General features: G+C 15.2%; 4 protein-coding genes across 4 annotated transcripts, besides 69 other annotated features; 3 read left to right on the top strand and 1 right to left on the bottom strand. All coding sequences in view use genetic code 6, as the record gives it.

Moving 5' to 3' along the window:
- Positions 1–61: 61 nt before the first annotated feature.
- Positions 62–94: a microsatellite.
- A 240-nt stretch (positions 95–334) lies between these two features.
- Positions 335–372: a microsatellite.
- Positions 373–3,662: 3,290 nt separating this feature from the next.
- Positions 3,663–3,755: a microsatellite.
- Positions 3,669–3,761: a microsatellite.
- Positions 3,762–4,486: 725 nt separating this feature from the next.
- Positions 4,487–4,529: a microsatellite.
- Positions 4,530–4,563: 34 nt separating this feature from the next.
- Positions 4,564–4,644: a microsatellite.
- A 147-nt stretch (positions 4,645–4,791) lies between these two features.
- Positions 4,792–4,870: a microsatellite.
- Positions 4,796–4,873: a microsatellite.
- Positions 4,808–4,873: a microsatellite.
- Positions 4,826–4,920: a microsatellite.
- Positions 4,843–4,890: a microsatellite.
- Positions 4,849–4,941: a microsatellite.
- Positions 4,882–4,956: a microsatellite.
- Positions 4,957–4,983: 27 nt separating this feature from the next.
- On the top strand, positions 4,984–6,638 carry IMG5_109990 (hypothetical protein; the record flags this gene model as incomplete). The annotated part of the gene is made up of 2 exons (XM_004034866.1): positions 4,984–5,964; positions 6,038–6,638. 2 exons carry the CDS (start codon positions 4,984–4,986, stop codon positions 6,539–6,541), a joined length of 1,485 nt encoding a protein of 494 aa, XP_004034914.1. The 3' UTR covers positions 6,542–6,638.
- Positions 5,955–6,003: a microsatellite.
- A 44-nt stretch (positions 6,639–6,682) lies between the features above and the next one.
- Positions 6,683–6,739: a microsatellite.
- Positions 6,740–6,761: 22 nt separating this feature from the next.
- Positions 6,762–6,805: a microsatellite.
- A 15-nt stretch (positions 6,806–6,820) lies between these two features.
- Positions 6,821–6,860: a microsatellite.
- Positions 6,861–7,114: 254 nt separating this feature from the next.
- Positions 7,115–7,144: a microsatellite.
- Positions 7,145–7,304: 160 nt separating this feature from the next.
- Positions 7,305–7,368: a microsatellite.
- Positions 7,369–7,457: 89 nt separating this feature from the next.
- Positions 7,458–7,501: a microsatellite.
- A 63-nt stretch (positions 7,502–7,564) lies between these two features.
- Positions 7,565–7,615: a microsatellite.
- Positions 7,616–8,086: 471 nt separating this feature from the next.
- On the top strand, positions 8,087–8,626 carry IMG5_109980 (hypothetical protein). The gene is made up of 2 exons (XM_004034865.1): positions 8,087–8,240; positions 8,286–8,626. The coding sequence occupies exons 1-2, from the start codon at positions 8,094–8,096 to the stop codon at positions 8,487–8,489; spliced, it is 351 nt and encodes a 116-aa protein (XP_004034913.1). The 5' UTR covers positions 8,087–8,093; the 3' UTR covers positions 8,490–8,626.
- A 277-nt stretch (positions 8,627–8,903) lies between these two features.
- Positions 8,904–8,979: a microsatellite.
- Positions 8,933–8,989: a microsatellite.
- Positions 8,939–8,981: a microsatellite.
- Positions 8,945–8,992: a microsatellite.
- Positions 8,993–9,030: 38 nt separating this feature from the next.
- Positions 9,031–9,069: a microsatellite.
- Positions 9,032–9,078: a microsatellite.
- Positions 9,038–9,080: a microsatellite.
- A 61-nt stretch (positions 9,081–9,141) lies between these two features.
- Positions 9,142–9,213: a microsatellite.
- A 575-nt stretch (positions 9,214–9,788) lies between these two features.
- Positions 9,789–9,827: a microsatellite.
- A 231-nt stretch (positions 9,828–10,058) lies between these two features.
- Positions 10,059–10,112: a microsatellite.
- Positions 10,113–10,387: 275 nt separating this feature from the next.
- Positions 10,388–10,465: a microsatellite.
- A 59-nt stretch (positions 10,466–10,524) lies between these two features.
- IMG5_109970 (hypothetical protein) lies at positions 10,525–11,213 on the bottom strand (the record flags this gene model as incomplete). Its single annotated transcript, XM_004034864.1, has 1 exon — positions 10,525–11,213. One exon carries the CDS (start codon positions 11,211–11,213, stop codon positions 10,611–10,613), a length of 603 nt encoding a protein of 200 aa, XP_004034912.1. The 3' UTR covers positions 10,525–10,610.
- Positions 11,214–11,215: 2 nt separating this feature from the next.
- Positions 11,216–11,283: a microsatellite.
- A 677-nt stretch (positions 11,284–11,960) lies between these two features.
- Positions 11,961–12,007: a microsatellite.
- Positions 12,008–12,639: 632 nt separating this feature from the next.
- Positions 12,640–12,682: a microsatellite.
- Positions 12,641–12,690: a microsatellite.
- A 212-nt stretch (positions 12,691–12,902) lies between these two features.
- Positions 12,903–12,963: a microsatellite.
- A 68-nt stretch (positions 12,964–13,031) lies between these two features.
- Positions 13,032–13,104: a microsatellite.
- Positions 13,045–13,124: a microsatellite.
- Positions 13,088–13,166: a microsatellite.
- Positions 13,088–13,168: a microsatellite.
- Positions 13,104–13,143: a microsatellite.
- Positions 13,106–13,165: a microsatellite.
- A 564-nt stretch (positions 13,169–13,732) lies between the features above and the next one.
- Positions 13,733–13,773: a microsatellite.
- Positions 13,774–14,280: 507 nt separating this feature from the next.
- Positions 14,281–14,340: a microsatellite.
- Positions 14,301–14,392: a microsatellite.
- Positions 14,387–14,466: a microsatellite.
- Positions 14,435–14,497: a microsatellite.
- Positions 14,498–15,254: 757 nt separating this feature from the next.
- Positions 15,255–15,338: a microsatellite.
- Positions 15,275–15,325: a microsatellite.
- Positions 15,275–15,368: a microsatellite.
- Positions 15,369–15,510: 142 nt separating this feature from the next.
- Positions 15,511–15,653: a microsatellite.
- Positions 15,636–15,677: a microsatellite.
- Positions 15,678–15,900: 223 nt separating this feature from the next.
- Positions 15,901–15,946: a microsatellite.
- A 104-nt stretch (positions 15,947–16,050) lies between these two features.
- Positions 16,051–16,115: a microsatellite.
- Positions 16,056–16,115: a microsatellite.
- Positions 16,116–17,264: 1,149 nt separating this feature from the next.
- Positions 17,265–17,307: a microsatellite.
- Positions 17,308–17,473: 166 nt separating this feature from the next.
- Positions 17,474–17,503: a microsatellite.
- Positions 17,501–17,569: a microsatellite.
- Positions 17,508–17,589: a microsatellite.
- An 843-nt stretch (positions 17,590–18,432) lies between these two features.
- Positions 18,433–18,501: a microsatellite.
- A 226-nt stretch (positions 18,502–18,727) lies between these two features.
- Positions 18,728–21,001, top strand: IMG5_109960 (vacuolar sorting protein, putative; the record flags this gene model as incomplete). Its single annotated transcript, XM_004034863.1, has 6 exons — positions 18,728–18,736; positions 19,277–19,282; positions 19,407–19,596; positions 19,656–19,803; positions 19,848–20,171; positions 20,225–21,001. 6 exons carry the CDS (start codon positions 18,728–18,730, stop codon positions 20,886–20,888), a joined length of 1,341 nt encoding a protein of 446 aa, XP_004034911.1. The 3' UTR covers positions 20,889–21,001.
- Positions 19,015–19,070: a microsatellite.
- Positions 19,368–19,417: a microsatellite.
- A 30-nt stretch (positions 21,002–21,031) lies between the features above and the next one.
- Positions 21,032–21,104: a microsatellite.
- A 936-nt stretch (positions 21,105–22,040) lies between these two features.
- Positions 22,041–22,084: a microsatellite.
- Positions 22,085–22,242: 158 nt separating this feature from the next.
- Positions 22,243–22,288: a microsatellite.
- A 359-nt stretch (positions 22,289–22,647) lies between these two features.
- Positions 22,648–22,697: a microsatellite.
- A 620-nt stretch (positions 22,698–23,317) lies between these two features.
- Positions 23,318–23,382: a microsatellite.
- Positions 23,327–23,385: a microsatellite.
- Positions 23,386–24,629: the final 1,244 nt, after the last annotated feature.

Below are 24,629 nucleotides of genomic sequence, written 5' to 3'. Positions count from 1 at the left end.
TATAAGACAATTGAATTTTTTAAAAAAATATATATATATATTGGACAAATCGTATAAAAGAATTAATTATTATATATTAATATTAATATTAATAATACATAAAAGTATGTACTTATTTTAAATTTATAATTTTGAATAATAAAATATAAGATATATTACTATTTATATAATATATTATTCTTTTTTTTAATATCTCGAAATTCTGAAGCAAATAGTTAAATTTATAATAATATATTTATAATTTTTTATTTTAATTTTTTTTTTTTCTTTATTAATAGATATATAATAATTTTTCAATTAAATTTATTATATAATTATCTTAATAATTTGTTCGATTTTAATAAATTATAATATTTTAAAAATTAATAATATAAAAATTCTGCATTTAGCTATGCTTATTTATATATAAGATGATAATTTAATAATAAATTACTTTTTTTTTCAAATGTATAAATAAAGAATATTTAATTAAAATATTTTATTATTAAAAAATAACAAATGCAAAATTAAATTTTTATTTTCATAAAAAAACAAACAAAAAATCAATATTATTATAAAATCTTAAATAAAAAAATAATTCAAGAAAATGAGTTATAATAAACGAATAATAGTATTAGCATTTCCAATATTATTTATAATTATAACTTGTATAATATCCTTAGCAATATTCTCATTTTATTCCCTTCCAAATTTATCATAATTTATATCAAGTGAGCATATAAGCAAATCAATAAAAAGCAAAATGCGAGACCTACAATTTTTAGATTATTCCCTAGAAGCCAGTTTTTAAGATAATTTCAAACAAATATATGCTTTAAAACAATATTATATACAAATCATAAATAATAAAATAAGTAAAGATGAAGCAGCAATGGAAGAAAGTCTTTATGTAAACCTAGAAGAATTAATAGAAGGTAAAATCAAAGAGGAATAACCTGATATATGGAATCGGATAAACAAAATCGAAAAAAATAAAATGCTCTAAGTAAAAAATAAAATAAAAAATAATAATAATTTATATATAGGTAACAGGTTGGTTTGGTAAAGATAAAGTAGATATAAAAAACATAAAAAAATAAAAGGATTAAGAAACATATTCATATAACCATTTATTATCAGTTCTTTTTAAAGCTGTTTTATCCCCCCATTACCTCGGAAAGTCATAAAATAGTGAATTTTTAGGTGATTAATTCCATACAGTGGGTATATATTATCCGGAATAAGATTATTCTATATTTGTTCCTTTGCCAACAGATGAGATGATTTAATAAATATAAAATAAGCAATAAATAACCACAATAACTAAAAATGATGAAAACTGTATGTATAATCCTTAGAATAAATATAATTTTTAATACACCTGTAATATTGATTCGCCCTCATTTTATATTATAAGAGATTATTATTCCCATATGTAAGATTCAGGGGCAATATCATAAAAATTGGACCAAAATGCAATTATATACGGACAATTTAAATTCGATTAAAAAAACAAAATGCTATAGAACTCACTTATAGATAAATAAATAGGCGATTTATTTATTATTTTTGATAAAAATCTATATTTGTTATCCTACTAAACCTCTGAAACAGACAAATAAGCACAAAATTTACTATATGTAGAATTCGGATAAGATCAAGACTCTGAAGAAGCCCAGCAATTGAAAGAAGTAATTGGAAAAGCGATTGATCAAATTTAAAATGAAAAATCAATTTAAAAATAAAAACAACAGAAAAAATACCAAGGAGATCCCAAGCAATTCTCCTATACAAAAAATTCCAAAAAATATTACTGTATAATAACCCCTATAGAAGTCTATCCAGGTAGTCCAGACACCAATAAATATGATCACAGCCAAAACTCCAAAACAATCTTCTATTTAGGTTATAAAGTTGCCGAAAATGATCTCACTATAGCCTTTTAGGAGACTAATAGTAGACTGAAAAACATCGAATTGGTCTCTTTTGGTGTCATATGTGTAGTTTCTTTGATAACTTCATTTATCGTAATCCGATATAGTGTTCTTATTTCTAGTTCTTTTGAAAATCCTATTAAGATAATGACTATGAATATGAATAGGATAGAACCTGAAAACATCGACCAGGAAAATTAAATGGAAAGTTATGAAAACTAAATCACTTCTTATGAAATAAAATCACTATATGAAGCATTAAATACACTGTTAAATAATTTCAAATACTCAAATTAGAGATTTAATAATGACGATACGTTAACCCTCTTAGAATTTTCCAAAGCTAAATAATTATACAGTCAATTAGAAAATTAAAATGGAGTAGGAATTTGCTGCAATAATATAGGAAATATTCACTTGAAGCATTTTAGGTATTTTGAAGCTGTTTCGGAATATTAGGAGGCGATTTTGATGGCAAAAATTGAAAATAATGAGGCTATTAAAATGATGAAGAAGTTAAAATTAATTAAATGTAAAAAAGATATTTATAATCTGAAAAAATACCAGAATAATTTTATGGGATAGAAAAGGTTTTCTTCCCCTAAAAAAAATCAAAGGAGAACATAAGCAGGATATATGGGAAATTTCACAAGTCCGATTAAAAAAATTACCAGCACTCTATTTTAAAATGAAACCTTTTTATTTACTTAATAATAAAGATAGTCTTAATAGTAAAATCTCAATACCATTTTATAAGTAAATCAAGATGATAAAAAAAAAAGTGATATAAATAACAACAATAATTTAATAATAACAGAAAATGCCTAATAATTAACAGATAGTTTCTTTATAGAACAAGAATTATATATTAAATTTGAAAACTCTAAAACAAGGCTTTTAAATAGAAAATATTAACTCGCAGTAGCACTTTTTGAGTACTCAGCTTAATAAAAAGATGAGTTTTATCATGAAGCAATTCATCTTTTTTAATAATGTATAGAACTTTCATTGACAGAAATTCCTTCTAAAACAAATAGAATAAGGAAAATTATTATTCATGCTAAAAAAGCATATTGTCATTTAAGATTAGGAGAATATAAAGATGCTGAAGATAATATATAGCAAGCTAGAATTACATTAAAAAGTATTATAGAATAATTGACGAATACAAATATGTAAGAAGTGGATTATAATTCTTCTCTCTTTTTAGATATTTTTATATAAATTCCTTATGATATTTTAAAGTCTATTATTGATATGTAAGAGGCAATTTTCGAACTTTCTAAATTCAACTTTAGAAATGCGGCAGTTCTTTTAATTAATATTATTGAAGAAGGAAAAGTAATATTTTCTAAAAAATTAAATTATTAAATTTAAACTTATTTTCCAGGTTTATGATTCTTAAATAAGAAAATATGCATTAGAATTTCTTAAAAATATAATGTAAATATTTAATCTTCCAATGAAAAATTTAGAAAATAAATTATAAAAATTTAACCTGAAAACTATCGAATTAGTCATGCTTATTGATTATTCTAAAGATATGACAGAAGAATAAATTAAGAATTCACATCTTATGTGTAAAAATATATTTGATAAAATCAATAATTAAGATAAAATCGGATTTATTGTATTTAATGAAATGGTTCATTAAAGTTTTCCTTTATAAGAAAAAAATTAATATAAAGATTTATTAGAAAAAAAATTTAGGTCAATAACATTATCTCCTGGGTAATGATTAAAAAAAATTAAATAATATATATAAATATATAAATAAATAAAATATAAATATATATAAATATATAATATATATATTATTTATATACATATATATATATATATTTATATTTTATACAAAGAGGTAAATCTGATTTATTTTAAGCTCTTTTGGTTACAAGTAAACTTTTCGAAAGTAATAAATAAATTAATAAACTAGAAGAAAGTAAAGTAAATTAAAAAAAAAAAAAAATAACTAATGAAGCTGAAGTAAACGAATGTTTGATAGATAATGAAAGATTAAGATTTATTTGTTTATTTACAGAAGGATATAATTAATTAAATGAAAATTAATTAAATTCTATTCAATAATTGATGAATAAAAAAAATGTAAATCTACTAATTATGAATATTTGTAATTAAAATGCTAATATGTTATATTTAAGATAACTTGCTAAAAAAATTTCAAAGTTTGGGAAATTCTTTTAAACTGAAAGTGAAATAATTGAATATTTAAATAAATTAAGAGAAAAAGATATAAAAAGATAATTAATTTATGAATATTTTTGATTTCGAAATTATAATATATATTAATTTTATAAATAAAAAGTTAAAAAAAAAAAAGTACAATATATTTTTTACTTTTTTGTATTTAATATTAAATATATCAACGATATATTATTTTTTTGATAAAAAAAGATTAATTATAGTTTAAATATATGAAATATTATACTAAAACAAAAATATATAAATAACTTTTTATTGTTTTCTAAAAAATATAAACTTTGACAATAATAGAAATATATATATATATATATTTTATATTTATTTTTAAAAAAAAAAATATAAATAATTTATAAAAAAATATATATATGTAATTAAATAAATTATTATATAATTTTTTTTATATAAAAAATATTCGTAAAATAATATTTTATTAAAATAATATATAAACTATAATTAATACTTTAAAATTTATAAATTAAATTATTATTAAAAATGTATAAAATTATAAATATGTTTTAAATTAAATAAAAAATTTATAAAAAAAATTAAATTAAATAATTAAATATTTATAATGAATTAAAAAAATAATTTAAATATTAAGAAAATGTTTAAAATAAAATATTTATAAAAAAAAACTAAAATAAAAAATCAGATTAAATAAAAGAAATTATAAAAAAAATAAAAAAAGGAAAAAAAAAAAAAAATTAAAAACAAATAAAATAAAATAAAAAAAAAAATTAATAATAATATAAAATATAAATAAATAAAATATAAATAATAAATATATATATATATAAATATATAATTACATATTAATATATTTAAAAAAAGTTAAAATATATATAAAATGATAACAAGATTAGCAAACAAAATTATTTTTAAAAGCCAATAAACATATAAATTTAGTTCATCTACTACTCTTACTGATCATCACGAAAATAACATAAATAATGAATAATATTTAAATTAAGTTCGTTAAAGATATACAACTCCAGAAGCTTAAAACTGGGCCTATTTAGATTATAAGCCTCATCCATCTACTTAATTATCTCATTATGATTCCAAATCCAAAGACTATATTTCATCTGAAAGAGATGATTATAATGCTTAAACAACTACTTAATCTAAAAATGCAATAATTGATTAATTTAAAAGAAATTTAGAATTATAAAGAAAAGTACATAATATTTTAGCAAAGATGGATCGTCCATATTTAAGAGGAGTCCCTGGTATTCATACTACAATTTCTAAAGGATTGTAGGATTATAGTGGAAAACCTTTAACTGAATGTACAGGAAATAGGAGCGATTTTTACGAAGATGCTTATAAAAACGAAAATAGATGGCTTGATTAGTCTGTTTATTATCCTAAATTCTTCAAAATGACCCATTTTGATGTAGAATGGCCTAAAGAATTAGCCAATAGACCCGTTACAAAAGATTTCCATCACGATAAAGGGTATAAATATGACGTTGAAGTACCTTATGATCAAAGATATGATTATTTTGCTGACAGATTGGGTCATCCAGAAATTTTAGGTACTCCAGCTGAGAGACTTTTGAGGTTAGAAGGAGATATTTATCACCCGAATTTCTTAGATTAACCTTTTGTTAAACTTCCAAGTGTAAATCCACACGAATCTTTGAATTTCGAAGAAGGAGAAATCCTTTATGAGAATACTAGATTGCTAGAATGGGCTAAGTTTTGGACTTATTCAACTTTAGTAGGATATTTCTGGTGTGCCTTTTTTGTTCCTTATTAATTAATGTTTAAAACACATATGCCTTTAGAACATGCTTTCGATAATATTTTTTGGCCTTATTATTAAGTATTTATTTATATATATATTTAATTTATTATAATATTTTAAAAATTTCAATTTTAAAAAATAAAATATATAGCACACTTAATATATGTGGGATAATAATGGATTACATATTCCTGCAGTTGCAGGTATAGCATGCTATGCTACTCATGTATTGTTGCATTATATGAATAATTTATCTAAAGATTATGTAGTTAGAGCTTAATATTCTAAAGACAAAGAATTGCTATTTGTAACTCGAATTTCTCCATTTGGATCTACTAAAGAAGAAGTTTATGAAGTTGCTCATTTAGAACATCTTCCTCCTAGTGTTAAATCAGGGGTTAAAGATATGAGTTGTTAGGATAGTAATGGATTAGTGGATATTATTTGCATGAATACTTAAAGATCATTAGTTTTCTATTTAGAAGAATAATATTGGAACCCTAAAATTAGAAATGATTTCTTTAATTAGACTAATGGTATGTGGAGTAAAGATTATACTGGACTAAATAGATTAGAATAGTAAGAATGGGATCTATAATAATAAGTTGTTGTAGGCGAAAATTTAGAAAAAAAACCATTATTGGAATAATAATGATTATAAATATATTTTATTTTATTTTAGTTTTTTTGCAATTTTTTCTTTTTAATAATTTTAACATTAAAAAAGAAATAAAAATTTTTAATAAAGTTTTATTTTAATTTTATTTTAAGTTTAAAAAATTAAGTTGATAATTTTTATAAATAAATATGTATAATTATATATATATATATATGTAAATATATATAAATATATTGTTATTTTTATAAATTTTATATTATATAATATATTTATATAAAATATTTATTAAATATCTTATATTTATAATTTAAAATTTTAATTTCTTTATATTAATTTTTTTATTAATTTATTTATTTTTAATAAAATATAAATATATATAAAATCTTTAAAGATTTTATATATTATTTTTTGTATTATTAATATAAATATATTAGTATTATATTTATTAAAATATTGTTATTTTAATGAATTTTTATTAAAATAATATTTTGTTAAATATTTATTAATTTTTTATTTTTATATTTTTTTTTCGTATTCAAAAAAAAGCATTAAAATATATGCAAAGCATTTTTGTTTTATTTTTATTATTAATAAAATTATTATAATATTAATATTTAAACAAAATATTTAAAAAAAATAAAAATAAAAAAATTATATATCCTAAAAAATATTGTATTATTAAAATTAGAAATTGTTCGCTTATTTTAATAATTTAAAATTAAAAATATAGATTAATTTTTTGTGATATTTTAACATTAAAAAAAAGAAGAAGAAATTGAACTTTTTTAATAATATAAAAATATATGTATATATATATATATATATATATATATATATATATATATATATATATATATATATATGTTTTTTAAAAATAAATATATTTCTTCCATACTTTTTTTTTAATATAAAATACTATATCATTCAAATATATTTTTTACTAACTATACAATTTTATAATATTAAATATATATTTTTTTATAAATAAATATATATACATTTACATCATAATTTGATATTATTATTTAAATAAAATATTATATTCAATTTTTTATTATATTTGTATTTATATAATTAGATTTTTTTGAATAATTTATAATTAGAGTTTTTGAAATTTTATGATTTTATCATAAAATACTTCATTACATATATTAATAAAATAAAATTTTAAGAAAATATATTTAAAAATTTAGATAATTATATATATAATTTATTTTAATTATTTTATTATTTTAAAAAATAAAACATAAATATTCAAATAATTATAGTAATTTTTATTAATGTAAAAAATTATTATTTTTTAATATACACATATCTATTTTTTATTCAATATTTTTTTTACTTATTCATTTATTTAAAACTTATATATTAAATATTATATATTTATTTTTAATAATTAAAACAAAAAAGTTTTATTTAATATTATAAAATAAAATAAATTATTTAATTTAATTTTCAATTAATATTTATTTTTATTAAAAAAATAAATTATAAATAAAATTATATAAAAAAGTTAAATTTATTTAAGATTAATATTATTATTTATTTAAAAAATCTAATAAACAAAAAAAATCATATAAAATTAAAAATGGATAAAAAAGTCAAAGTATTTAAGCTTAGAAGTTAAGATGAAAAGCAATTGACATCAGATATCTAAAAACTTTAAGATGAACTTTCCTAATTAAGAGTTGCAAAAATTGCAGGAGGTACAGCAAACAAACTTGGAAAAATAAAAGTAAAACAAAAATATATTTTATAAGTTTTTTAAAATAAATAAAAGTTAGTAAGAAAATCTATTGCTAAATATTTGACAATTATTAATGAAAAAAGAAGAACTGCCGTAAAATAAGAATTTAAAGGAAAATCTTTGAAACCTTTAGATCTCCGTATTAAAAAAACTAGAGCAATTAGAAGATAATTAACAAAAATTAAAGACAAAGTATACTTTTAAGATAATAAAAAGTAAAAGATAATTTCTCATTGAGAAAATATGCTTTAAGAGCATGATTTTTTTATAAATAATTTCATAAAATGGAAAATAAAATATTTATTGTTTTTTGTTTTTTATTTATTCTAACTTTTCTCCCTGTTTTTTTATTTAAATTTACTGTAAATTAAAAAATATTTTTTTATATATAAAATAAGATGTTAAAAATATATAAAATATAATTGTAATATTTTTATAGAAAATGAAAGCAAAAATATATAGCTTGATAACTATGTAAGTAATAAAGTTTTAATATTATTTAAGTAAAATATTAAATTAATATATTAACTATTTAGAGAAAAATAAAAAAATAAATAAGGAAACATATAAATAAAACATTTTATTTATTATATAATTTTCTTAAAAAGACGAAAGTAAAATATTAAATAAATAATAATAAAATATACATTATAAAATATAATAATACAAAAAAAAAATTGTAAATTATATAAAAATAAAAATAAAAATATTATAAATATAAATAATATATGTATATATATTTTTGTATTTACTTAATAATATAAAATTAAATATATTTTTATTTATTTTATAATAATTATATATTTTTATAAAATTAATATTTTTTATTAATTTAAATAATAATTTAAAAAAATATGTAATATATTCATTTTGTTTATTTACATTATATATTATATTATTTTATTTTAATTATTTTATTTATTTAATCTATTTAATAAAATTTCTAATTATTTATATTTTAATTATACTTTATATTAGTCTTTTATGATTATTAACAAAAATATCTAGCTGTATATGGCCTTGAAACCTATTTTATTTTTTCAATTTTTGCTTATTAAAAACTTTTATTTAAAATTTAATCTTCTTTAGTAAAAAAAAAATGCTTTTTTAAAATAATAGGTTTTTTTTCATTTATTCGTTATTAAATTTTATCGTTTCTAAAAAAAGGAACATCCCTTTTTGTTTACATATTTTTTTTATTAGTATAAGTATGTATTTATTTCAAATTTTATTCCTTTTTATTAAATTGAAAATTTTAGTTTTTATTATTAAAAATAGGAGAATTTTGCTAAAAATTTGTCTTTTAAGGCGAATAAGATTTAGAGACAGAATTTATTAAATACGAAGTGTATTTATTAGGTTCTTATTTTATTTTATTTTTAAAAATAGAACAAAAATCTAAATTTTTATCACTATTACCTTCTTTGTATAATTTTTAATAATTATTATTATACAAGACATTAAGTTTTTTTAGTATTTTTAAATTTTCCTTATTCATATTTATAAAAAAACATAAATAAATTATATAATTATTTGTTTTATTAATTAAAAATTAATTTTATAATATAATAAATTTTTTAGTTAAATGTATTGTAAATGTTTTTATATTTTAAATAAAAACACCTTAATTTTTTATTATATAATATATAAGTTTAATTTAAATTTCTAGCTAATATTTATAAAATTATTATTTTAAAAAATAATAATTTTAATTAAATATTGAAATAATTAGAACTAAATAGTAATTTATATTTAATTAATAAAGTTTATTTATTTTTTTAGTATATTTCTTAATAATTTAACAAGATTTTATTATATTTTTTATTTTTAATATTTTAATATATTTTTTTATTTTAATATATAAACATTTTTATGGTATATTAACTTTTAAATCAAAACAAAATTTAATTTTAATATAAAATTTTCTTTTAAAAAAAATAAGATTAAAATAAATAAAAATATTTTTAGAATAAAAATGTTTACTAAATAAGTTTTTTTTATAAATTATTAATTTGACTAAAAGTTTATATTAAATATAATTAAAATAAATATATGCTCGAAATTTATTTAATTATTATTATTTAAAAAAAAAGATAAAATTGCTAATCTTAAAATAATAAAAAAGCTAACTTAATAAAAAAAAAAAAAATTAAAAAAAAAAAAGAAAAAAGTAAAAAGAAAAAAGAAAAAAAAAAAAAAAAAAAAAAAAAAAACAGGCGAAATAATTTAAATATTTTGTGAACAAAACAAAATAAAAAAAAGAAAAATAAGCTTTCTTCTTTTTTTAAAAAATAAAAAAAAAAGAAAACAATTATTACTATTATTTTTCCCTTTTTTTAATATAAAAAAACCGTAAAATCATCTGTTTCCTTTAGCAACTTTTTCAATTTCGTCTTTCTTTCTGATTGACCATGAGTTTTAAGTGTTATTTTTTTCTGCATTAATAATTTCATCAGCTAAGGTTTCAGCAATAGATTTTATTGATTTGAAGGCACTTTCTCTACTTCCTTTAATAATGAAATAAATAGCCAAGTTAATTCTTCTTAAGGGTGAAACATCAACAGCTTATTTTCTAACAACACCTGCAGTACCAATTCTTGTAGAATCTTCTCTTGGTCCGGCATTTTAAACTGCTTTAACGAAAACGTCAAGGGGGTTTCTTCCAGTTAAAATATGGATAATTTCGAAGGCATTTTTGACTATTTTAATACAAAGAGCTTTCTTACCAGCATTTCTTCCATGGAACATAAGAGTTCCGATTAATCTTTCAACAATTGGGCAGGTTGCTTTTCTGAATTTTTTTACTTAATATCTGCCAGCTGTGTGGGGGACAAATACTTAAGATTTTGTTGTGGTACAGGCTATGTAATTTTGGAAGCATGGATCATTTATTTTTACATCTTCATAATCCCATTTACCAAAAAGTTTTGGTTTTGTTGCAAATCCTTTTTATTCAGACATTTTTTTATTTTATTTTTCTTTTTTTTTCTTATTTAGTTTTATCTTTTAATTTTTTTTTTTTCTCTATTTATAGATATATATTATATTAATTAATATTTATACCCAAAATATATTAATATTTATTTGTACCTTTTTTATTTATTTTACTTTTAATATTGAAATAATTAAATAATTTAATTTAAAATTTTATAGTAAAAAAATAAAATATTTTTTATATTAATATATATATATGTATATATATTAATAAAAATAATAATAATAAAAAAAAAAAAGTTAACTTCTTTCTTATTCGTCAAAAAAAAATCAATATAAATAAATAACTTTAAAAAAATATCTCTTTAATTAATTATTTGTATTTTCTTTATTTTCTAGATTATTTTTTTATATAAATTAAAATTTATAAATATAAAAATAGTTAAAAATATTTGGTTTAAGTTAAAATATTTAATTTTCATATTAAATAAAACATTTAATTCCAATTAAAATTTAATAAAATAAAAAATAAATATTGATTTTTACTTAATTTCTAAATTTCTAAATTATTAAATTTTAAACATAATTTAAATGCTAAATTTTTTTAAAATTATATTAAAAAATTTAAAAAGAAGTTTAACTTAATATAAATTAAAATAATTACAATAAAATAAACTTAAAATATATATTTTTAAAAAAAATTAATTATGGAAAATTTTTAGATAATATCTTTAATTTAAAGAATTGCATACATGACTATTTGATTTTTTAAATTATTAAAATATATAATATTTTATAAATAATATTAAAATAATAATATTTTTTTATAGTCGACTAATATAGTTAATATTTTATTATTAAAAATAATAAAATATAATACTTAAATTAATATTTAATATATTAAATTTTAAAATTATCTATTTACACGATAAAGTTACAAATAAACTATTACTATAGAAAATATATTAAATCTTTTTTATAAATTAATATTTTTGATATGACAAAAAATCGAAAATTATTAATGGAAGAAATTTTTATAATAAAAATATTTATTTAGTAAATTTATACATATGAAATACTATGTTAACAAATTAATATTTTTAACTTAATAATTATTTTTAAAAATAAAAAGATAATAATATAAACAAAAATAATGCAGTTATTAAATAAATGATTTCTAAAAAAAAAAATATATGTTGCTAAAAATATTTTAAAAAATTTAATAAAGATATTATTTAGTTTATAAATTTTGCATTGATAGAAGAAAATAAATATTTATTATAAAATTTATTAAAAAATAATTAATAAAAATACTAAAATAACTTGAATTCGAAATATTCCTTTAGCAATCACAAAAACAGCTTTTATTAAGGCGTTTGTTATATTAAAAAGATATTATAAGAAAATTAAGCAATTAATAAAAATTAATGTTTGTATTTTAAAAATATATCTTAAAATGTTAAAAAATTAAAAAAAAATATTAAAGAAATGTAAAATTAAATATAAATGAGAAATATAAGTTGAAAATATTAATTTAAAAAAAGTTAAAAATTTAAAACATAAAATAAAGTTAAAGTAATATTTATTATATTTTTAAAACAAAAACTTTTATAATTATAGAAATTTTATATTATTATATATCAAATCAAAAAAAATATAAATAATAAGAATAAATAAAAAAAAATGTAAATTTTTAGATATTAAAATTCAATGTATATTTAATTTAATTTAATTTAATTTAATTTAATTTAATTTAATTTAATTTAATTTATTTTAAATTATTTATTTTTTAAAACAAATTTTATATTAATAAATTATTTGAATTTCTTTATATTTTATAATTTTTTTTAATTTGTTATTTTATTTATATACTTTTATAATTTTTTTTTTATTATGTATACTTATATTTTTTTATTTTTTTTTATTTTAATTATTTTTAATTTTAAATATATTTTTTTAATATTATTTATATTTTTTTATATAAATTAGAATTAAGATTTATAATTTTAACTTTAAATTATCATATAAGTTTCTATTTATTAAAAAAAACATAAAAATACTATAAACTTTTTAAATAAAATACGCTATTTTCTAAATAAATATTAACTTATTCTTTTAAAAAATAAAAAAAATTAAAACTAGTAAAAGAATATTAAAAAAACAGTCATTCAATAAGCTACATATTCATAAATAGTAGGCAATTAAACTTTTTATAAAATTTCATTACTTTTTAGATTATTTTTATAATAAATTTTAAGTATTTTCAAACAAGGGCATTATCTTTAAAAGCAAGAAAATTTATAATTAATATATTAGATAATAACGTTAGTATCCTGAGAAATATTCTATTTTTTTAAAAAGTCTACATGTATATATGATTTTTAACTAATATTTATAATCTATTAGTTAATTTATAAGTGATTATAAAATAAATAATATAAATACTTATTATTATTATCTTTTATTTCATACTATTATTATTTAAAATACAATTATTATTAATACTATTTTTCATATTTATATTCTAAATTTATAAAATTAAACTAATTTTATTATTTTTAAATATTGTTTATTTTTAAATTATTTTAATTTTATCTTTTTTAATCTTCAACAAAATTTACAATATAATAATTATTTTCTATTTTCTAATATTCTTATTAATTGTTTTCCCTTTAATTTTATATAGAATATTATTCTTAACTAAAATTAGCATTATTATATGTTTCGTATTTATTTTTTAAAAAAAATTTAACTTTATTTTAGCCTTATTTATTTTCAAACTAAAAACTTCTCTTATTTTTTTTATATTTAAGCTTCTTTGGTTATTTAGAACTTAACTTCTAAACAAAAGTATATTATTAAAAATTTTAATAATAACAGTCTTCACCATTCTAAAGCTCAATAATAAATACAACATTTATCAAAAAGTGAATTAATTTGCCAGCATTTTTATAAATGAAAAATATTCTGGAATATAAAATTGAAATTAACAATTTTAAAATGAAATAAAATATGTTATGCATTTTAAATAAAAATATTTTTAAGAAGATTTTACTTTTAATTTTTTGAAATGTAAATGATTTTCTTATAAAAAAAAAATAATATAAATATTTAAAATTATTATATATATAATAAATATAATTAAATATATATATTTATAATTAATATTTTTTTTAATTTTATATATAAAAATATAATTAAATTATATTATTATTATTATTTTTATATTTATATTTTTTGAATTTATCTATTTTTATTTATTTTATTATATATATTTTTTTTATACTCATTAATATATTTTTTTAATTTTAACTTAAAATAAAATAATATTATTTCATATAAATACAAATTTATAGTAATTAAAAAAATATTTTTTGATTATACCTTATTTTTATATGAATTAATTAATTTAATATGCATTTGTGAAATATAATTATTTTAATATAATTTTTTATAAAATTCTATCACATTTTTAAAATCTATATATCATTAATAATGTGCTCTTTTTTTTTCATGCTTCTTAAGAATATCTAAAAGTTACAAATCTTAAAAACATTCAATAAAGAATCCAATTAATTTTATATGAGCACTTAAATCGATGACCTTACAATTATTAATCCATTTATATATTTATTCTGTTAAATAATATTTAAAAATAGGTCCATAATTATGATGTTAAATAACTAAACATATACTATAATGATTTAAGTTTTTTTAACAAATATATCTTTTAAACTTTTTTCTTATTGTATCAAGATCATCTTCATGCAAATTGTTTTCTTTTTAATATATATTATATAATTTAGGTATATATTCTTAATCTTCCTGATTATAGATTTAAAATTTTTTATCACTCATAAAATAAATAAATGCATTCATAATATTTTTTACAACATTTTTTTTATTACAATTTTTAATTGAGTCTATATATGTACCTAAATAATTCTCTTTTTATTAATTTGTTGTGTTATTTTATATTTAAAAAAAATTTTCAGTTTTTTATTATTTTTATAAATTTTATTAAGTCTAATGATCAGTTTTTTCTATTATATCCAAATTTTTAATACTTTATATTTAATATTCCTCTAATTATAATTATTATTCGTATTATTATTAAAGTTATTATTATATTTATTATTCTTATTATATTTAATTTTCATATATAAGTTATTAATTTTATTAATCATATTCAAAATTATTTTTTTATAAAGATATATCTAAATTTTAAGAAAATTATGAATTGGAAAAATTATAAGTATTTTTTATAAAGGAAAAATTATGGAATATTTTCTAAGTTTGTAGAAAAGGACTAATTTTCATAGTCATTATTATTATAATAAGTTTAAATTTAATTTTTTAAAAATTATAATTACTTTTATTAAAAATTATACTATTATTATTGTAAGTTTAATTTAAATTGTTTAAATTATTATAATGACTATTGTTAAAATTATTATTATTATTATTATTATTATTATTATTATTATTATTTAAAATTAATTATTTTTAATTTTTAATTTTTTTTTCATTTGAGTTTATTTAAATTTAATTATTACTATTTTTTTATTAGTTATAGAATTAATTATTATCGTATTAAAAATTATTGTTATTAATATTTTAAGATTGTTAAATTTCTTTAATTTTTAAGTTATTTTTAAGATTTTTATTTTATAATTAATTAAAATTTAAATAATTTTAAACATTTTAATCAAACTAATTTTATTATTAATTTATATGCTATTAATTCTATGTATTAATTTCATAATCTATTATGTCTAATTATTATTAATTATTATTACATTATAAACTTAATTATTCATTATATTAAAGTGTAGCTATTAATTAATTATTTTATTAATGTAATTAATTTTATAATTATTATTATTATTATAATATTATTATTATTATTATTATTATTATTATTATTATAATTTTTAATGTATTTAATAATAATTGTTATTTTATTCTTAATTTTTAATATTAAATTAAATTTGATTTTATTATTATTTGTCTTATTATATATTCATTTTTTATATTTCTGTTTATATATCATATATATCATTTTCTTCATCTATATTTTACAAGTTTTAGTTATTTATTATATTTTCTTGAAGTTTATTTTTTTATATTTATTCATATAATTATTCATTCTATTATAATATATCATTTTTTTTTATATCTTCCTATTCATTTTTCATTTCTAAAATCTGAATCTATTTTTTATTTAAATTCAAATTTGAATTCATAATTTTTAAAAATTGTTTTACGTTTTAATTAATTTATTCTTTTAATATGTTATTGTTTTCCTATACATTTTTAATTTATTGTATAATATCTTATTGTGCTTCTTTAAATTAATAATTTTATATGAATTAATTATTCATATATTATAAATTATTTTCACTTTCATTTTATTCATAAATAGTTTTACTATCTTCATATCCAATATATTAATTTAAAGTAGTTTTTTTAAATTATTCTAAATTAGTCTCATTTGTAAATTTTAAAATATCATTATTTTCAAAAATTTAAGACTATTATTACATAGATTATATGTTTTCATTTTCTTAATAATCATAATCATTTTCAGCTTTAATTATATTATTAAACTTTGAAAAATCATTATTATAATCTTATTATTGTTATATAATTTATATCTATTTTAAAATAAGAATTATATATGTTTTTTTTTTTTATTTTTATTTTTTACGGATTCATTGTTATCTTATTCAACTAATAAATCATATTTTTCTAAATCTTATTCACTATTAAAAAATGGACTACTGTTGTTTATTAATAAAAGTTTTAAAAATTCGTCTTATGATTACATATTTAATTTTATTAATTTTAGTTTTGTTTTAAAGATTAATAAGATTTAATATATACAAATAAATGAGTATATTTTTATTTTTATAGATAAATTTTATAATTAATCGAGGAGGTAAATTAATTGATTTTGTAATGGTATATTTAACTATATAATATGAATGCTTTATTAAAAAATAATTGAAAAAAATTTAAAATTAAAATAATATATAAAATAATTATTAAATATATATATTTTAAAATTTCATGATATTTTTTAATTTATATAAATTGCTTTTAAAAATTATATAAATTGATTAAATAATTTAATATGTCATTACTTTTTATTTAAATCTATTTAAATTTTTTTAATAATTTAAACATTTTATAATTAGTAGAAAATGGATATATTTAATTATAAATATGGATTATATATTATATATGAAGCTTTTTTAATAATAAATAAAATAAAAAAATCATTTTTTAATTTATTTATATTTAAATTATTTATAATAGTAAATATTTTTATATAAAAAAAAAAAAAATAATAATAAATATATTAAATATAAAAAAAAAAATATTATTAAAATATTTTAAACAAAAAAATATAAAATGTAATATTAAAGTACCTAATTTAAAAATAATAATGAAATGTAATTAGATTATATAAACAAATACAATAATTCTATAAATAATACGCAAAATAAAAACTATGAATAAGTGTTTAATGAATATGATAATATGAAAATTACTTAATTACATTGTAAAAAGGAAAGTTAAGCCTATATAGGGGCTATGAATGCTTTAGAAAAACGAATAAATGAATTAAATTGTGTATTTTTATAAAAAGAGGAAGAATTATTATTATTAAAAAACGAAAAACAGAATTTTCGTAAAAACTGGAATAAGAAGAAATCGAATTGTTATAATAATTAAATTTTTATAAAATAAAATTAGAAGAAAGTGATAAGGATAGGGAATATTTATAAAATCAAATAAAATAGGAAAGTTCTAAAAAAGATAAATATTTTTAGACAATTTAGATTAATTTGTAATAAATTTTTAGTGAATTAAATTATTTAAAAACCGAAGAAAATTAATTAAAAGAAGCAATTATTAACAATGAATTAGAAAAAAAAATGCTAATATAATAAAAAGATAATTAAATAATATTTTTGGGAGAAATAGTGGACAAAATAGGATAAATTTAGGTCGAAGAAAGGAAAATTAACGAAGAAAAAGATGAAAAAGATAAAATTTTGTAAAAAGAAGTAAGAATAAGGGAAGATATATAAAATAAATATGAAGAAATATAATATAAAGTATAGAAAACAAAAGAAAATTATAAAAATGAATTATAAATTTTCTCAGAAGAAATTAATAAGAATGAAACTGAAATATAAAATAAAATTCTTAGTTTAGAAAATAATATTACTTTTTTATAAAAATAAATAGAATAAAATAAAGACGAAATAGATAATAAAAAAATATAAATAGAATAAATTAAAGAAAACTTCTTATTAAAATAAAAAAAATGGGAAGATGAAAAAAAAATACTTCATGAATAAAATCTTTATTAAATAGAAAATATTTAAATAATAGAATCTAAAAAAATAAACTATAATTTAGAAAATACAAAAAAATTTGAATTTATATAAGATTATGAAGATTTACTTAAATAAATTATTGAATATGAAAAAGAGAGTTAGAATCTAAATAATTAATTTCAGGATATTATGAATCAAGTAATTATTTATTTTATTATTATTATAAACTTATAGAATATTTTATTATATATATATATATATATATATTTAATTCATTTATATAATTTTTTATTTAAATATTGTTTAGAATTGTGATAATTCAAAAAAAAAAAAAGAAAAAAGAGCTAATTTAATAGAATTAAATTAAAAAATAAAAAAAAATAATATAAAATTGTATAATTTAAAAAAAAAGAATAATAATATATAAATTAAATGTATTAAAATATTTGATATGTATTACTAGTTAAAGATAAACAATATATATATATATATATATATATATATATATATATATATATATATATATATATATCTTAATATAATTTAATTTTTTTTTATATTTATTTTTATCTTTATTAAAATACATATTAAAATTTTTTTTTTTTATATATTAATATTTATTTAAACTATTAATAAGATAAGTTTAACTTTTATGTAAAAAAATAATGTTTATATATTTTTATTAAAAATAAATTATTTTTTCTAATTTTTAATATTAATTATTAATATAAATAATAGAAAAAAGTAATAAAAAATATATTTAAGTATAAAAAATCTAATTTTTATTCATAAATTATATTATATTATATATTTATATATTATTATTTTTTTAAAAAATTATTATATAAATTAAAAAATTATATAATAGAATAAAAAAATGCAAGGGTTACCTTAATAACCGATATTTAAAATCGATAATTCTTAAATAAAAGCCGAAACTTTATCTCTAATTGACCGAGGAAAAAGATTACTAAATCAAGGAGAAACAATTTAAGAAAAAGAAGAAGGTCTTTAATTATATTTACAAGGATTAAGAAAATTATAGCTATGGATAGGAAGTAAATAATATCTATATATATATACTCTTAAATTAAATTAAACTTAAAAAAATAATTAGGAGAAACAGATCCTGCATTAGTCCAAAGTCTAACTCAAACCTACCAAAACAGTATAAAATCAATCGAATAAAAAATGTAATTACTAGAAGATTAAAAAAAAAACTTAAACAAACCCTAACAAATAGCTGCCTTAGGAGGTGAAAAGAAGTAAAAACTTAAAAAAAAAAAAAAACGCACAAATAAATAAATAGTAATTCAAATGGAAAAGATGAAAACTCTAAATTCAAAGACACTCTATCTGAAGCTATAGTAACAGAAAAGCCCAATATAAAATGGGATGATATAGCCGGTTTACACAAAGCAAAAGAAGCACTAAAAGAAGCCGTTATATTGCCTATTAAATTCCCTTAAATATTCGAAGGGGCTAGAAAGCCTTGGAAAGGTATTCTTCTATATGGACCTCCTGGTACTGGTAAAACTTATTTAGCTAAAGCATGTGCTACGGAAGTCGAAAGTACTTTTTTTTCAGTTTCTTCAGCTGATTTAGTTAGTAAATATGTAGGAGAATCTGAAAAGTAAATATTTTTTATTTTTAATAAAAATATTTATATATCAATATTATAATTAGATTGATAAAATCACTTTTTTAACTTGCTAGAGAAAAATAACCATCGATTATTTTTATTGATGAAATCGATAGTTTATGTTCCAATAGATCTGATGGAGAAAATGAAGCTTCAAGGAGAGTAAAAACGGAATTCTTAGTATAAATGGAAGGAGTAGGTCATTAAGATAAGGGTGTACTTGTTTTAGGGGCTACTAATATTCCCTGGGGACTAGATCCTGCTGTTAGAAGAAGATTTGAGAAAAGAATTTACATTCCATTACCTGATGAGGGTGCAAGATAATTTATGTTGAAGCATTATTTGAAGAAAACGCCTCATAACATTAATGATGAATAATTTTAATAATTCGCTAAAAATACTGAAGGATGTTCTGGGGCTGATATTTCGATTTTAATAAGAGATGCAGTTATTGAACCAGTTAGAAAACTCTAATAGGCAAAAAAATTTAAGAAAATAGGAGATAAATTCATGCCAGTAAATGATAATGAAAGTGGTAGTGATATTGTGGAAATGAATTATATGTAATTAACTTAAAATAATTTATTTTTGCCAGATATTTGCTATTAAGATGTACTTTAAGCAGTTAAAAAAACTAAACCTTCCGTCGGATAAGATTAGTTGAAAGATTATGAAAATTTTACAAACTAATTTGGGTAAGATGGTTGAATATTATGATTATTTTACGAAATATATAAATATATATATATTTTTTTTTTGTAGTTATTTTATTTAATATAAAAATAATATAATAGATATTTTTTTTTAAAATAATAATAATATAAAACAAATAATTAAAAAGAATATTATTAATATATATGATATATATAAAAATAAATATATATATATATATATATATATATATATATATATTTATATATATATTTGTTTTTAGAGAATATCAACATAATATTACAGTTTATAATATTTTTAATTAATTTTAGAAAAAATAAATAATAAAAAATTTTTATATATGTTTAAAATACATTATTTAAAAATATCATTAATCATGAGAATAAAATTAAAATACAAAGTAATTTATTATCTATCACTAGAATTAGTTTTATTTATATTTAAAATCACTTCAAAATTCATATCTTTATTTATTTTCTTTTTAAAAAACATCTCTAATTTAGATTTTATTATAACTAAATTAAATATCTAAGATAAACACTAGTTTTAAATGCTTTTTCTCTATAAATATATGCTATAATTTATGTATAATACCATTTTTTATTTCCCCCAACAATAATTTATTTTATTTTTTTTAAATAAAAAAACATAAAATTTTTTGTTTTGTCTTCTAAAAACATTATTTTAATAAACTTTTTCATATTTTTTATTAAATAATATTCAGTAATATCTAACACTTTTCAAACTTTTTTAAATGATAGTCCTTTAATTTATTCTTTCAATTTTTATTTTTTTAGAAATAAAAAAAAATATTTAATTCAATTTTTTTTTTTCCCCCCCCCCTCCCCCCTCCCTACCGTATTTAACGGCTTTTTTTAAAACAATCTCTTTAGTTATTTTACTTAATTTTATTAAGTAAATTTTATAAGTCTATTCTCATTTAAATAATTCTTCAAATAATACAATTTAAATTACTTCAATCATCCTTTCTTAATTTCTTTTAAAAGGAGGAATTTGATTAATTTTTTAATTAGTTTAGTTTAAAAAACTCATATTAATCTCCTAATGATAAACTTTTTGATATATTCAGTACTAATTTATTCAAGAAACAATCTTCCGTTTCGACCTTTTTAAGAAAAATTATAAGCAATATTATTTTCGTTTTTTTTGTTTTGTTTTTATAGACTTTTTATTTTAATATTTACTTTAATATATATTTTTTATTTATTTTAGCTTTTAGCGCCAATAATAAAATCATAAAAAAGTTAATTTTAGATATAATATTAATTATTTTATAGAAAACAAATAAATATAAACAAATTATTTATAAAAATGGAATATTTTTAAAGTTAGCATAATGTATTTTATAACTAATCGATAAAAAAAAAAAAAATTAATTAATTATTATATAAATAAGGATATAATTATATATAAATAATAATACTCTAATTAAAATGATTTATAAGAGTATATTTAATTATATTGTTTGTTATCAACCTAAAAATATAAGGAATAAAAACATTTTAAAAGAAATCAAAAAATGTATAATAACAATAGAAGATGATGATTTCAAAGATATTGATAATCTTTAAAAGAAAATAAAGGAAGATTATATTATAAATCTTTAAATAAAGTAATTAAATTTATTATTATTAATTAATTTTTTTATTTTATTTATAAGATTATTAGTTTTATCTTCTTTTTCAATTTATTATTTTTTAGTCATTAATTTTTTTTTTTATTGTTTTAAACTTTTTTTTAAAATAAATTTATTAAACTTTTAAAATTTATAAAGATATATATATATATATATATATATATATATATATATATATATATATATATGTTTTAATATTTTTATATTTATAAATAGGATTCATAATATTATTTTTATAGAATAATTTTTGAAACTATTTCATTACAAACTTTCAAATGTTAAATTTTTACATATAAACTTTATGTAATTTATATATTATTATTTATTTACAAATATTATTTAAATAAAAGAAACGAATAAAATTTGCGCTATCCATAAATTTTAAGTAAGATTATTTCTTTATGCTATAACATAGAATTTATAACTTTGAATTTGGAGTTATTTTAAATATTTAATAGAAATATTAAATTCACTAATATTAATTAATTAGATAAACAAGCCATTCTTAATAATAAACAAAATATTTATTTTAAACATTCAATTAATGTAAAAGTTTGTAATCAATAGAACTTATAACACAGTATAAATATATTAAAAACTAATTTATACTAAACAAATTGATTTTTTTATATAAATTAAGTGAAAATAGGTTAAAAGATTAAGATTTTGATGCTTTATCTTATTGTCTTTAATAAAATAATAAACTTACGCATTTTAGATTACATACAACGTAATTGATATAAAATATATAATTATATAAATTTTCTATTAAATAAAAACAAACAAATAACAATTTCACGTTTTTTTAATATAAAATTATATATAAATATATATATATATATATATATATATATATATATATATATATTTATATATTTTTGTTTAGATAATTATAAACTTTATAACAAATTTAAATTAATGATATTTGCTTTCTTTATTTAAATAGACTATTAAGAAATCAATACTATCTTATTGAAATAGATTTCGATTTAAGGTATTTATATTGTTAATAAAATAATTATATATTTATTTATAGGCATAATTTAATAATTACAGACAAAGGAATGTAATATTTTGCCGACTCAATAAGAAATTCATTAAAGATAAGAAAATTTAAATTAAATTTAAAGTAAATATTTATTTTTATGTTACTATTATAAATAGTTAATAATTTATTTAGTTATAATTCTAACTTGACTGATATTACATTGTAAGCTTTAAGTTAAAAAATGTAAAAAATGAGAGAAATTAGAAAATTTAAATTAAATTTTGGGTAAAAATAAAAAAGTTATTATTATTTATTTTTAATAGCAATAATAATTAATTTACTGATAATGGAATTAAATAAATTGGTTTAATTTTATCTTAAAATTAATTATTAGAAAATTTGGCTTTAATTTTCGGAAATTCTCAAAAAGAAATAATGTAATTATAATAATTTTTTATTATATATTTATTATTAATTAGATTATAAAATTCCAATTTTACATACTATGGAATTTAATAAATATTTGAATTAATAAAAAATAATAAGCAAATAAATAAATTAATAATAGATTTTACATAAAATAAATAAATGTAATTTAAGCTTTTCTATATTAAATATTCATATTATTCTACTAAATGCTTAAAATATCAAATAATATATTTTTTAAAAACTTTATTTTATAATTTACATTTTTAAGTCCTTGCTTTTATCTAAATAATAATATAATTAAATTTAAATTTGAATAATATTTATTACTTGGTATTAATTAATTTTGTTTTGAAATAAATCTTATGTATTAAATTATTATATTATTAATTTCTTTTTATTTGTTTTTTTTTTTATATATATATATAAAAAACAAATTAATTATTTTAGTCCTCAATAAAGTTTATAAGAAAATATAATTTAAGGCAATTTTATAAAGTTAATTAATTAATATCTTAAAATTTAAAAGCTTATTATAGACTTTAAGTAAAATAATATATAAAATATTTAATTTATTAGAAAAAAATTAACAATACATATATACTACTTTTTACATTGTTTTTTTTTTTTTGTAATCTTTTTTTAAAAAAAACCTAAAATAAAATCAAAAAATTAAATAAAGGCAAAAATTTTTTTTTTGCCTTTT

This window comes from Ichthyophthirius multifiliis (genome assembly GCF_000220395.1).
Source record: "Ichthyophthirius multifiliis unplaced genomic scaffold scaff_1120509250902, whole genome shotgun sequence".
NCBI classification, from domain to species: Eukaryota; Ciliophora; class Oligohymenophorea; order Hymenostomatida; genus Ichthyophthirius; species Ichthyophthirius multifiliis.
This window is presented reverse-complemented; position numbering and strand designations above follow the sequence as displayed.